At 39.0% G+C, this 13597-nt stretch overlaps 1 protein-coding gene across 1 annotated transcript; it reads left to right on the top strand.

Moving 5' to 3' along the window:
• Positions 1–5249: 5249 nt before the first annotated feature.
• LOC149110707 (uncharacterized) lies at positions 5250–13433 on the top strand. Its single transcript, XM_089291221.1, has 4 exons — positions 5250–5659; positions 8119–8180; positions 10979–11260; positions 12381–13433. Exons 1-4 carry the CDS (start codon positions 5326–5328, stop codon positions 12549–12551), a joined length of 849 nt encoding a protein of 282 aa, XP_089147347.1. The 5' UTR covers positions 5250–5325; the 3' UTR covers positions 12552–13433.
• The last annotated feature ends 164 nt before the right edge of the window (positions 13434–13597 follow it).

Below are 13597 nucleotides of genomic sequence, written 5' to 3'. Positions count from 1 at the left end.
CAATTTAATTCAGTTAATCCAAAATCATTGTAAGGAGGAAATCGTACAAAATATCACGGAAAATTGGACAGGCAATTCAAGCCCGGGCTGGGAATCCAAGTTAGTCGGTGGCATGCGTCGGCTAGTTCCGGGGGAGGGGTACTACTCTACAAAGTTCTATACGGGGATGGTTCTTCCCGATGTCCAGCCCTTTACCCTTTTGTATACCATCTTGACAGAAAAGATAAACCTTTCGTATACCTTTGACATACTTTCGAGACTGGCCCGTATTAAGAATAAATCGGCAAAAACAAAGTCTTCTTGTCATTTTCATGTAGTGCATTTGTTCAAAAAATTTTAATTAAAGGCCTTTTAAAATAACTAAATGACAGATTTCTCTACCTTTCCATATGCCTCAACTAGTCAAATGTCTACGCTGTTATATACCTGAAGCATGAAAAAGGTATCCCTTTCGGCCAGAGCCTCCCTGTATAGGCCATATAAGGGAGTGCCCCCTTCACGGGATATGAGAATAGTGCATACGAATCAATGATGACTGCGTATTATTAATACCTAACTATGACACATTACAACGCTTTTATTTTAAACGTTTTTAAAAAATATTTTAAGGCAGTGTAGATAGGATAATGTTATTAAATTTAGTACTTTGAAGACATGAAATAGTCAACTATGGAAACATATTTTCGCTTTCTCGTTCGCTGAAAGAACAACAGAGAAAAAAGCTATTGACTCTGATTAAGACATTTATATAATGATTTTTGCTTAGCAAAACATATATATAAAGACATGCATGAAACAGGCTACCATGATTACAATAATATACTTGAAACCACAATTAAAAAAGTGCAACTTTGTAAAGAACTGAATGATAACTTTCACGTACAGTATTATTGCAACAGAAGCATAACTAGGCGCGAAACATTTTCTCGTGTAACACCTTGTCGGGGCGGGGAGGGGGGCGGAAAACCCGACTCGGTAAATATCCACTACTAGCCACCGACACTGAGGGGAATAATTGTTTTAGTATATACCAAACCAGTAGGATAAAACATCCGCAAAAAAAAAAAATGACTCAGAAGACTGCAAAAAGTCTTTTATTTCCCAATTTCGCGCGCAAAATGTCCAACAGCGTAAGAAAAGTCACGTGATACATCAGGTGATCGAAGAGAGAAATCATAACTTGTCTCGTGTGTTTAGTGAAACGACAGTACGGTAAACACGGTAAACTGGCTGCCTTAAACAGTAGAAAACGGTTTGTACAACGGAGGACTTCTTAAGTGGTGGTCCAAAGCGGGCCGAATTGCGGTACGGGACTTCTTGTTATAAAAGCTACCGTCTCGTTTTCTTGCGGGCAGGTAGAACTTTTCAAGGCTGTTGTTGAGTTGCCCTGCCGACATTTCTTCCAAAAGAGTTGTGAATTCTTCCTGCATTTGATACCACTCTGCAAGATATTTTACAGAATTTCCCTATTGTTGACATTTCGCTACCTCGAAACAATTACTTCTACGTAACTTAGCAATTGTAAACAAATCGTTTTGTGTCGGTTTAGGCCGTAATAAAATAGTACCTGTAATAAACACCAAGCCGAATTTTGTAGCCTTCTTGGTGTTCTCAGGGACAGCTGCCTCGTTTACTGCTAAAATTTGTTCTTCTGCCACGGTAGCAAATCGGGAAGCCATTTTGCTTACGACTTTCACCGCGCCAGCTTTGAGTAACCGATCAAAAGTCGCAAAAAGCACTATCCACTGGTTTGGTGTATACTAATCGCGAATAGTGAATAGCGAATAGTACGAATAGTGCGAATAGTCTGGAATAGTGCGAATAGTGGCAAACAGTCGCGAACAGTCGCGAATAGTCGCGAATAGTCGCGAATAGTGGGGAATAATAGCAAATGAATGCTATCCATCGCTGTTTTAAATGTCCTCGGCTGATAAATTTATTTTTAGCATGTACAGTACAACGGAGAAAAGTCGGCCTTCATTTGATTTCGGTTAGGTGGAATAAGAAGTCTTCAGTGTTTAACTTTGACTCATTGGCATAAGCGTTCCAGTCTCTAACCAAGCTACAAATCAGTTCTGAATATTGAAAACATGACAAGAATAACTTTGGCTAGAAATTTTAGCCCTACGTGTTTAATACTTTTTTGTGACCTGGGTTTGTAAACAATCAAAATTTCCTAGAGACTGTAAGCTAATTAGCGCTTTTGCCACATATTGTGCAGGGTTTAAATCTAATATTACCTTCAACATTAGACAGAAAGTGCTAAAATTTTCGCTTAAAATTTTCACAAACTCTTTAAACATCCGATCTGGAGTCAATTTGTATATAGCATAATTCTTTTTTTAAGCAAAGTCGCTAATTAAACAAAATGTAAACAATGGCGTTCAAATAAATCAGCCTACACCTCTCCTTTGTAGTTCTCAGCTCTGCAATCTGAGTGAATGGTAATTGTACTAGGCTTGTAATTTCCTCTTAATATCAGCCAGGGGGAAAACCAGCCTGTTGGCCCAAAAACTTTACGGAATAGAAAAAACCAACCAAGAAAAAAACTGAGAAATCAAACTCTAACAATACTGTACTTATTCTCGGACCCTAACTCAAATGAGTCCAAGATAGCTTAATATGAAATACTTTTTTCGCCCTAAATTAAAATAGCAGCTACAAACTATATTGCGACAATTGCACAGATGATAAAATTCAAACGACTACTTGCCTTGGGAACAATTTATCTATGAAATACAATTTCTTCAGCTTGGTTACACTACGAGTAGTCCCTCTCTCGCTTAGTCTGTCGAGCGAGACCGTAATTAAGCTGCGACGAAAAAATGGCCACGTGAAACCCTGGGGGCGAGACGCACGCCCCCACGAGTTCGTGCGGTCATTTTTTTTTTTTTTCCCGCGGTTTTCTTTCGCGTCACTCAAGACGGTTTAAGCGAAAGAGAGGCTACTCGCAGTCTACAGCTTGGTCGAATCTATAAGCGTCCGTGGATAAACGCTATTGCTCCACGTGATAATTTCAACGAATCCAGATTAGTTCTGAACTAAAGCGGTGACTTTTGACGACTGTTAGCCTCTATTCGGTCTATTCGCACTATTCGTACTATTCGCTATTCACGACTATTTCCTATTCGCTACTCTCTTTCTCTCACAGCCATTTACAGGCTCGAGTGGACTCTTTACTTTTATGCTTTCTTCTTGCGAAATTGATCCATGAGACAATTCCAGCACGTCAGATGAGAATCTTGAAGCAGCCATTTTAATTTGCTGTTCATACAAAGGCAACATATTTATTACCCAGTTACTCACACAAGATTTTATCCTACCATAATAAAACGAAAATGAAAGCGCGCGATCAGCTCCAAACAAAAGCTTTGTTTAGGTCACAATTAATAAGCGGTACATTTGAAGACCCGATGCTATTTGTATATCAAAAAAGCATGATTGTAATCGGTCCACGAATTATATTGCTTGAAAGCCAACCAGGTAAGCAAAGTTCACGTTCGAAACGTTCTCGTGAGATAACAATCAACTGAGCCGATTGCGGTATGAGTTCAATCTACGAAAACACTGGCAAAAAATAGGCAGTCAATGACGGTATGTGGCTACTGCTGTTATTATTTAGAACATTGCAGTAAAACAAATCATATTGCAATAAAACGAGCTAAATACGAAAACGTTTTTGGACTCGTAGCTCATTAAAAACATACGACTTGTTTCTTGCACCGCGCAAAATATGTCGATCTCCAATGTTGTAAAGATAAGACTTTCGGTAACTTGAGTTAAATATCTTACCTCCTAGTTAGTTGGCTTTCAAGTAGGGTGCAGGAAAAAAAAAAAAAACGTGTGAGTTTGGAGGCACATTGTGCGGGAGAATTAAACCTTCGATTGTGCGGGGAATTGTGCGGGATTATTGACGAACCAATGTTCTTGCCAAGTCCTAAGGAAAATCTGCATTTACAATAGTTTAGCCAGTTATTTCACTAGTAGTTCAAATATATTTAGCAGTCTTAATTAGCAATCGCCAATTCTTTTAAAAAACTGTGTCTGACTGTAAAAGAAAATCATGTTGCGTGACATGAACTAGACGAGCATGAAACCAAAATAAATAGCAAAACAGAATGCCGCATCTTCCCTTAAAAATGAGAGTCGTTTTTAAAAAATACTCTTGCCTTGATTCAATAAAAATTTGTAGCTTGAATATTTCTTCATAAACTGCGTTAAGGTTCGCACATTCTTGGAAGTTATCCGCAAAATACACAACTTGAAAGTTTATGCAAATTATGTGCAATGCAATTTGAGCCTATTCACAGGACTGTTGTTTTCGCGAAGGAGTTTATCATGATTCGTTTTGGCTCTCTCGAAAGGGATTGTGCGCTCTCCAAAGAAGATATGACTCTTGAAAAGGGTTTAAGATCGCAACACGGCAAATATGTTCAACTACACAATTTACTCGGATCGCCAAGACCAGTAAACAAACTTCGTACAATTTCTGCTAACATGTGCAAAGTAATCGCCATAAGTTGTAAAAAGACCTCGTAAATTCTTTGCGAACAACTTCTCCATCAAAGCGTAGACAGCTGTGCTTCATTCTTGAACCAAAATGGTTTAAACTCACAACTTGCGGTAGGATGAGGAGGATACTAAACGAAGCAACCTGAATAGCAAATATCTAAGCGGAACTTTTGTGCTAAAATATCCTGATTCTTTAGTTTGCTTGTATTGTCACACGGTGTCCAATAGGCGTTTTCGTAAAGTACGATTTGATACTGTGGTAGGAAGCCCGAGTCAACGCTCTTAGAGCGTCTAGTTTACACCTTTGATTAGACGTTTTCTCTTTAAATGTTTTTCCGTAATCATTCTCAGGGATTTCGTTTTCTATTGATCTCTTACCTAAGAAACTGTACCGACAATGATGAATATCCTACGCTAGGAGGCCAATCAAAACGTCGAAGTTGTGAAGGTCGCTGGCATTTAGAGTGAACAGCTATCAGCCCATGTTTTTCAAACAACAGGTCATATAAATATTTAAAAATTCTGTGGGACTAATGACCGTCTGGTTTCGAACAGAAATACACATTATCTTTGTTTGTTACGAAAAAAACCTTTGATGACTGTCTCCAGACAATTGCTTCGGGGAAATTCCGAAAAGCAACGCGTTTCTACTTGTTCCGATCTGGTATGTAAATACTGAAGACAAATGTCAAAAAGCCTCGTCACATGACGAAATCAAAAGATTTCGGGGAAACTTTGTTTTTGACTTGACGTAGGTTTGGAGATTTAGTCACAACATTACTGTGGAAGCGGAGGAACATCCCTTACCATTAAATGATGAATAAGGCAGAAGTCGGAACAGACAACGTTTATTTCGAGATGGAATCCAAAATGGGAACTGAAGCCAGAGCCTACGGTGAAGTAAATGTCAACAGCAAAATCCCGGCAACAAAACGAGCGAGCATTGAGACGTCTGCGCAGGAGGCAAAGAAGAAAGGACAACCAGTCAAAGAACCGGAAACAATGGCATTCCGTCCAATGCTGTTAATTGCAGCTGCTATCGTTGCTGTTGCTTTCCTGACAACTGTCGCCACTTTGGTTTTAGCTTTAACAATGATGCTGTCTCGAAACAACTCAACTGCTTCAAAAGATTCAACTATTGTGCATGGTGAGTTAAATCACGAGTACTGAGAAAAAGCATTAACCAAAATATCTTTTTTATGCAAATTTTACTTGATGGTCGACCAACTCACTCATGACCGCTGTAATTAAAATAATTTGATGGCAATATTAAGACAATTCTTGGGAACGCTTTTCGCAAGCAACTCGGCAGGTTTCATATTCGCCGAACAAATTGCACTAAAGTACCAAATTTAAAGAAGTTTAGTTAATAGAGGGAATGGTAATTAAGAAGCCTCGTAAACCTCAAAGAAACAAACAAAGAGGCTAAGATTTATGCCCTTGACCCTGCACAACTTTTCCCTTTTTTCTCATTCGCTATGTATGAATTACATAATCGCAATGCTTCTATTGGTTAGTTGTATGAGCACACATAACCACCTTTCTATTTCGCCAGGTTTGTGCAGGGTCCAAAATAACCAACAAAAATATACAACAAAGAACTTTGCCAGGTTTCATAACCATTTGCCTCTATTAAGGGGGTAGGATACCTTAAAATACGGCGATGTTCATGAAAAATTCAATTATCTTGGAAATACCAGGCTTAAGACCCTTGAGGACTTGTCAAAAAAACTCTGAAACGATCTTGCCGAATTTCCTTCCAGACGAGTGTGAAATTTAAGGAAAGTACACAGTGGTATAAGTTTTTTCACGTAGCAACGGCCATAGCAACGACTGTTTACTATAAGAACGTGACCAAAAAAATAGATTATTTTTAACTTATATGAACGAGACTATTTAGAAAAAACTTTTAAGACATGCACAACTCGATTGGTATAATTATTTGTGAAAAGCATTGCCTCAAATTGCCATCACAGGCTCATTCATTTCCCTTATGAAAAGGAATATTTCCCACAACTGCGGTAACTTTTTACAAAATAGAACAACCATTGCATCCCCTCCCCCGAGAGCCAATCTGCACCCCCCCCCCCGCTATTTGCTATTAAATGCTTAATACTTCGTGTAAGAAACTTAAAGTGCATTTTTCTCAAAAGTTCACTTTTGTACCGACTGACTTCGCGCCAACATTTCTACTTTGCAAGGTTTTTAAGTAGAATTCCCGAAACTTGGGCTCATCAAAGACCAATAGTGTCGTGATGTGACATGAGATGATTTTTCCTCTGGGTGTGGTAAAAATAAGGTTATTTCCAAATAAAGCCTGTAAAAAGCACTGAAGATAAGAGTTAACTGTCAAAACTTAGGTTCATTGCACAGAACAAAACAGAAACTTACACGATATGCTTATTTGACAGTCAAATCTTGTTTCGTAAAAGAGCAGGGAGTGTTGGCGTTAATACTATAAAACACTACCTCAAAAGGCTGTGGCTGGTTTCCATAGCAACCCTTTTGAGTAAAACTCTAGAAATTTAATTTCTCTTCTTGAGCGCAATAGCACACAATTGATCTTTCTTCACCATATTTAAACAAACTTTTTGGTCCATTTGAGGGTATCCTACCCCTTAAAGATGGTCAAGATGTAATCGATGTTGTGACCTGATCGTCGCAGTTTGTGGTATATTTATTCATTCCCCGTATATGATTGTCGAGATCGCCCGATGAGTTTTTTAGAAGTAAGGTGTAACGATGTTATATTGTCATAGTCCCTTCGGGCTTGCGCAGTAGCTAGAGTGAGATGTATCCCAGATGTAGTTGTTGTTGTATTACGGCTAGTAATGACGGGCTTTTATGAGCTTTATTAAAACCGTTTCGTTATCATCGTTTGGTCTCGTTTAGACTACGCTACATAAGGCTGAGCTAATTTGGAATGTATACATCATTGGGACATTACAATTTTCATTATTATCTAAACGACTGACAAATTGCGTGATAATAAATAAAAATTAGTCCACGACTGGCATCACGCAACAGGAGGCTAGAAAATTTGCATGAAAGATTTCAACGTTTAGCGAAGACGAAATAGCCCAATAAATGGCTGAAAAAGACATCGAGAATACCCACTGAGAAGTCATTAAAGGATTTCAAATGCTTTTAGAAGAGCATCTTAAGCGAAATCAAATCCTTGATATCATTGATATATCAAGTAAAGAAGAAGCTTTGATACTAAATTCATTGACTTTCACAATTCACAGCGAACTCTCGCAGCGAAAGCCGCTGCATGTTAGCAAAGGACCATTATTTTTTTGACAAGGTTGGGCAATTTTTTAGGGCACGAAATTTTTTTCTCACCGTTAGGTTGCGCATGATGTTTTTTGGTGCTCAATAGCTTATGCAAGAATTATTTTAACATCCAAAATAGAAGCTGGATAGTAGAAAGCACGGCTCGATGTTTTGTTTCCTGTGGCAAATTCGGCTTTCGTATCATTTGAAGAAGTATACGAACCTCCTTTGATGTTGACAGGGTCATAACAGCCTAACATTCAGTCATTCATTCATTAAAGACGTTTTGCTTTCTGTTTTCTTTTCTGTCTTCATTAACGGATTTGGCAGTTGAGCTGAAGCAAATGAAGGACAACATTTCTCATGTCCAGTCCTTGGCAAGTGACAAAATGGTAGGTTATGATTTAGAACATGTGTTGGTTTACTGCTGTCGAACGAAGAGAGACCGGGAAAGTAGACTTCAGTCTTTTCTATTTTAACAGGCTTCTGGCTGACACAATCATCATCTAATCTACCTAGCCAGTGACCACAAACACTTTCACGAGATCTTCAGAAGCGAACTGCAGCTGAAATTCTTGAAACAACCAATAATCGCTTAAGTTTACAGAACGAGAAACCTGAACAGGTTGACGATCTTCCTTTCGAGATCCAGACCAAGGCCAGTAGACGAACCCGAACATAACCATTCAGTGGAGGTCTTTGTTCGGAGCGGAGCGGAGCGCTCTTAATGAACTAAGACAAACAATCTAAAGTTTTCTGTGCGGGCAGACTAAGGCGGTAGCTACAAAATGGTTAACAACTGATAATCACAAACCAAAAATACTTAATTCTACGAAGATTAATGGATTCATGACATGTCCCTCTTCTTAGATTAAGCATCGTAGCGATGCTTAAGAAACAAAATGAGGGTTACTCATAATGTATATTTGCCGAGATTTCAAACGTAACAAACTTGACAGACAAAATTACGTAGGCACCGAGTGAATTAGAAGGACAAAAATATAGAGACATCTGACAAAACAAAGTAAATTGTCCATGCCAAACAATAGGAAAATATGAGAATACTACAAGGCAATCAAAGAAACAAAATGAATTAATTCCAAACCATGCCACAATTAACAAAAGTATACTGTTACTGCTAGGTAGTAAGCTAGGTAATGAAACGTAGAAAAAGGGAAACAGTTCAACAATCATGACGGGGTCTTTGTTTTCTTCATCGTGAGCGACCTGGTTGGTTGTTGTTACCAAAATATAGCCTGTGCTATACAATGATGCGGCGTGTCTCGGCCGCAATTATGGCTCGATAGGGCACTTAGAGTACTCAGTCGTTTCGAAACGAGTTGCAAGAACAGCAACATTACAAAAACAACGAGCAGCCACAAGGCAGACACAGCCAATCTAGTTTGTAATTGACAGAAGCCTTCAACGTGGAGCAAAAAAAAAATGCAGGTCCACTTGGCTGTTAAATCCATATTTCCTGTCAGTAATTAAAATAAAATAAATGAATGAATGATCAGTTTTCTTGCAGCTGATAAAGGCAACGTCCAATCAAGTCAGAAGTCAAAAGCTTACCTTTCAGTCATTAACTTATAAAATAATTTCTTCGTCTGTCACATTGGAGGCAAAGGATAAAAGGACAAAGGCTGAGAGCTAAGATATCCTTACACTTTCAAAGCAAACAGTCCTTTGCGAATTTGGTTTTCTCTGAAAGAGTGCCAATAATTTGGAGGAAGTTTTGCTCGGAAATGACCAATGAGAAAATCTTCGTTCGCTATAAAATAATCACAAATCTGAATGAATCAGTTCTACGCTATTGTCGATTTCCCAAATCAAGAACCGATCAAACTCAGAAAATAGACCCCGAATAAATCGATGGATTCAATCTGGAAATTTCATAAGGATCGCTTCTGAAGGTCGCATAGACGTGTTTGGGTAAGTATTCCTAAAGGATCAGTGTTTAATCGTCCAGGGTGTGCCCACACATGCCTACCATATAGGATATTTTAGAATGTGTTCATTACCTACTGGATTAGACGATGAGTGTGTCGGCCGAAAAATAAAGAGTTGGTGGTCACGAACCAACATGCAAACATACTGAATTCTATAAAATTATGGAGCTTCGTAACACATTTACTGTGACCATTCCCCTGTCACACTTCTTTTAGTTTACTTATCGATCTAATCGCTAAAATAGTTAAAATTCTTCGTTAATGGAGGCAACCGTGCTTTAACAGGGTAATAAGGGATAAGAAATTTTGGTTCGCTGGTGAGAATTGGACATCTCAAAACTTAATTTGAGTAACCTCAATTTGTCCACTTGGTAAAGCAGTAGACCTAAATTGCCTCATCAACAAGAGAAATACAGGAGATTAAAAGAAAGCCCTCGAACGGTCCAAATATGATTTGTAAAAATAAATTCATATTTATGCTGCCCCTCACTGAACATCTGAATATCTCGATATAGATTGTTCGTTCTCTACTGTTAGGAACAAAATACACGAGACCTCTGGCTCGCAATACAGGCTCTTCGATAAAAAAATTTACAGCTGGAAGAGAAGGTAGAGGGAGAAGACTGTTAAAAACATCAGAAGTAGGCGGAAAATAATAGTTCAAAAATCTTTATACGGGCTTGATTTGGGTGAAAAGCTAGTAAAGTTAAAACTGCAGATGATTGAAATTGTACCCCGGTTGCTATAGTAACCTATTATGCCAGAAAATGACCGGAACTTGCTTGCCAATAAATGCATGGGGATTTGCTGGATCCCATTATTCTGGCACATACTGAGAAAGAGTAGCTATGTGATCCATCAAAGTATAGGTGCTGCTAGTGCTTAAAACCGTTACTAGACACCTTAAAATAGTAGGCTCTTTGCACGATCCGGTCCCATGATACGAAATTAGCTATGCTGGGACACAACTTACACCGTGAGTAGGACTTCCAAAACAAAGGAACTCGTACCAGCCCAGCCCAACTTTCCTTTTTTTTTAGAGTCCCACTGTGTAACTTGCGTCCCAGCATAATCAATTCCGTAGTATGTCATTGGATCGTGCAAAGGGCCCATTGACAGTGCAGGTTTTCTGGTCAACCACATTCTCAACTAGATTCAATTTCAGACTATTATGCAGCTGAAAGGGGGCTCACTTCGCAGCTGACATGGTTTTTTTTTTTTTTTTTTTTTTCTCATTTCAGTTAATGAACATAAGTAACATTTCAGGTCCCAAGGGATCGCCAGGATATAATGGTACCCAGGGCCCCATTGGACCTCCCGGACCGTCAGGATACAATGGTACCCAAGGCCTCACTGGTCCTCCCGGCCTACCAGGATACAATGGCTCCAAGGGCTTCTCTGGATCCCCCGGGACACCTGGCTCTGCCAATCTGGGTCTTTGTTCTTACAATACAGGAGCCAGCTCTGGCGTTGTTGCGGATCCGGCTTATGCGCGTCAATCGATCTCTAAAACTGAATCAAATGTACGTCACAAAGTAATAGGCCATATTCAAATTCTTCACTAGCTTACAACTGAAGCTAATGCGAGGAATCTTTTCTAATGCAAATGACGTTCATCTCTTTTTAATAATATTCCCCCGCAGGAGCCTCTATTGCAAGTTAGTTCCAGTCCATTACCGAGAATACGATGTGCTGGTTTATCTTCGTATGGGCGTAGTAGTTTTTTTTTTTTTCATTTTTATAGTTCTAGTGGCACAATGGAGTTTAGGGTAGATGAGTATCGCGTTTCCTGGAACTAAATTAACCGAAAATCTTACTAGTGAGGCCAATGGAAACTAGATTACTAATTAATTACAAACAGAGGAAAATCAATCTTCATTACTCCTTACCAAATTATGCTAATTTCAGTTATGATAAGTTGTTGCATGGCACGTGCAGCCCGTGCCAAGAGCCGAGGAAATGGCAAATGCAAACTTTTCTTTTTATCATTGGAATGCACATTATTTACAACACTATTCAATAATACAATAATTCTATACTAACAATTAGTATTGTCAGGCTCAGTTGATCAGCATTTTGAAAAATATTTTTATTGATAGGAAAGGTCTAGTGCACGCGCGGTAGAATATGGTTTCGCTCTTGTGTATAGACATAGACATAGACACAGACAGTTTATTTTACTTGGACCACACTCTTAGCTATGGTAACGGTGCTTCCCATAGATATGATAAGCAGAGTCTACAGGACGCACCAGCTAGTTTACAGGTGCGCCAAGGAAACAAAGTAACAAAGTAAAAATTTATGTACAATTGGTTATAAATATTAAACTAAACTATCTAGGAATGTATAAGAGTGTCAAAAAAATGTATATAAATTGTACAGATAAAAACTATACATAGGTAGTGCTCCTGACATAGTAAGATAAGAAAAGGGAAAGTCACCACCTCAGGACCAAACCAACTAGGAGCTGGTTACGTAATTGCTTCCTAATGTGTATACCTGTAGAAAAGAGTACAAGTGAATATCTGGTAGTCATATATTAGAACTGCGGAGAAAGAGGCATGTTTGTTGACTAACCAATGCAATACTATTATTTTGATCAACTCGCAAAGGTAATTGCATAAACTTATTTATTTTTTGCAGGGAAAGAAGTTTCTTGGTGTCAGCTGTGACTCGAATGACGCTAAAACAGTGCTGCTCTCAAGCACCATCTCTGGTGGCAAGAGAACCTACACTTGTACCTGCAAGGGTGGTATCGCCAGTGGAGACCATAGTATGTATTGTTACATCCACTACTGGGAGTGTCCAGCCTAAAACGAGAGAAATCATGTTTTAACCTCAGCATCAAAAAATCACTGTTGTAACCCTACATGGGACAGAGGAACAATGCACCAGGGGCGCATTAGCCCACACCACCATAGTGGGCGTATCTCTTTAGTTAAAATGTCTTTGTTTTTAGATATACCCCCACAATCTTAACGTATTACGTATTTACTAAAACAAACTTAAAGTTAATCAAGATACGCACAATAGGCCATTTTGTTGTTCGCAAGGAATGGATCGAAATATCCTTCAGTGGAAACTAACGCCTTGTCCACACTACGCTGGAGAAATTTGAGAAGGAAGCTTTATTTCTACGACTAGGCCCACCGTCAACACTAACTCCGAGAAACTGACCACGGAAAACAGAGCTTTCGAAACTTCTCTGCCATTCACAGGAATTTGAAGTTTAAGTTTGAACGGCGAGCATCTTGAAAACAAAGCTTTTCGAAAACGATATCGTCACGATAATCGTGTGATTAACCCATAACCTCAAGGTTGCTGCCAAGCATTTCTTCCGCCGGTGATTGTTGCATTTTCAAATTTCTCCTAGTGTGGACGGAAAACATTTTCTGCGTCTTCAAAGTAAAACCGCCGTTTTCGAATTTCTCCAGCGTAGTGTGGACTGGGCCTGAGGCACAGAAATGCTGTTAAAAAGAGCATCATTTCATTTGAGCTAGAAAATAGACCCTCTTAAATTAAAAACAGGGCCTCTAAAGTGCCGTCTATATAAGTCTATAAGCTCGTAATGGACTTTAAATTGGTCATCAATACTGGAACAGTCTATCATTTGTATTCAGTTTATCTCGAGAAGAGGTCAGTCATCGTGCGATGTAAAGGCAATGTAAATAAATTCTGCTGCTGCAGCTAGCACTACCCTGTCAGCAATCTGATTCAGTTAATCCAAAATCATTGTAAGGAGGAAATCGTACAATATATTACGGAAAATTAGACAGGCAATTCAAGCCCGGGCAGGGAATCCAAGTTGGTCGGTGGCATGCGTCGGTTAGTTCCGGAGGGGATGCTACTCTACAAAGTTC

The sequence above is a fragment of the Orbicella faveolata genome, unplaced genomic scaffold (assembly GCF_042242905.1).
Source record: "Orbicella faveolata isolate gen_17 unplaced genomic scaffold, um_ofav_v1 contig_24, whole genome shotgun sequence".
Classification (NCBI taxonomy): Eukaryota; Metazoa; Cnidaria; class Anthozoa; order Scleractinia; family Merulinidae; genus Orbicella; species Orbicella faveolata.
This window is presented reverse-complemented; position numbering and strand designations above follow the sequence as displayed.

What these genes read in the sequence shown, in the direction of transcription:
- LOC149110707 (XM_089291221.1), top strand. Translation starts at nt 5,326, where the DNA reads ATGATGAATAAGGCAGAAGTCGGAACAGACAACGTTTATTTCGAGATG. An exon ending in AGATTCAACTATTGTGCATG is followed by an intron (nt 5,660 to 8,118) that starts GTGAGTTAAATC and finishes CGGATTTGGCAG; the next exon opens with TTGAGCTGAAGCAAATGAAG. An exon ending in CCTTGGCAAGTGACAAAATG is followed by an intron (nt 8,181 to 10,978) that starts GTAGGTTATGAT and finishes TTCTCATTTCAG; the next exon opens with TTAATGAACATAAGTAACAT.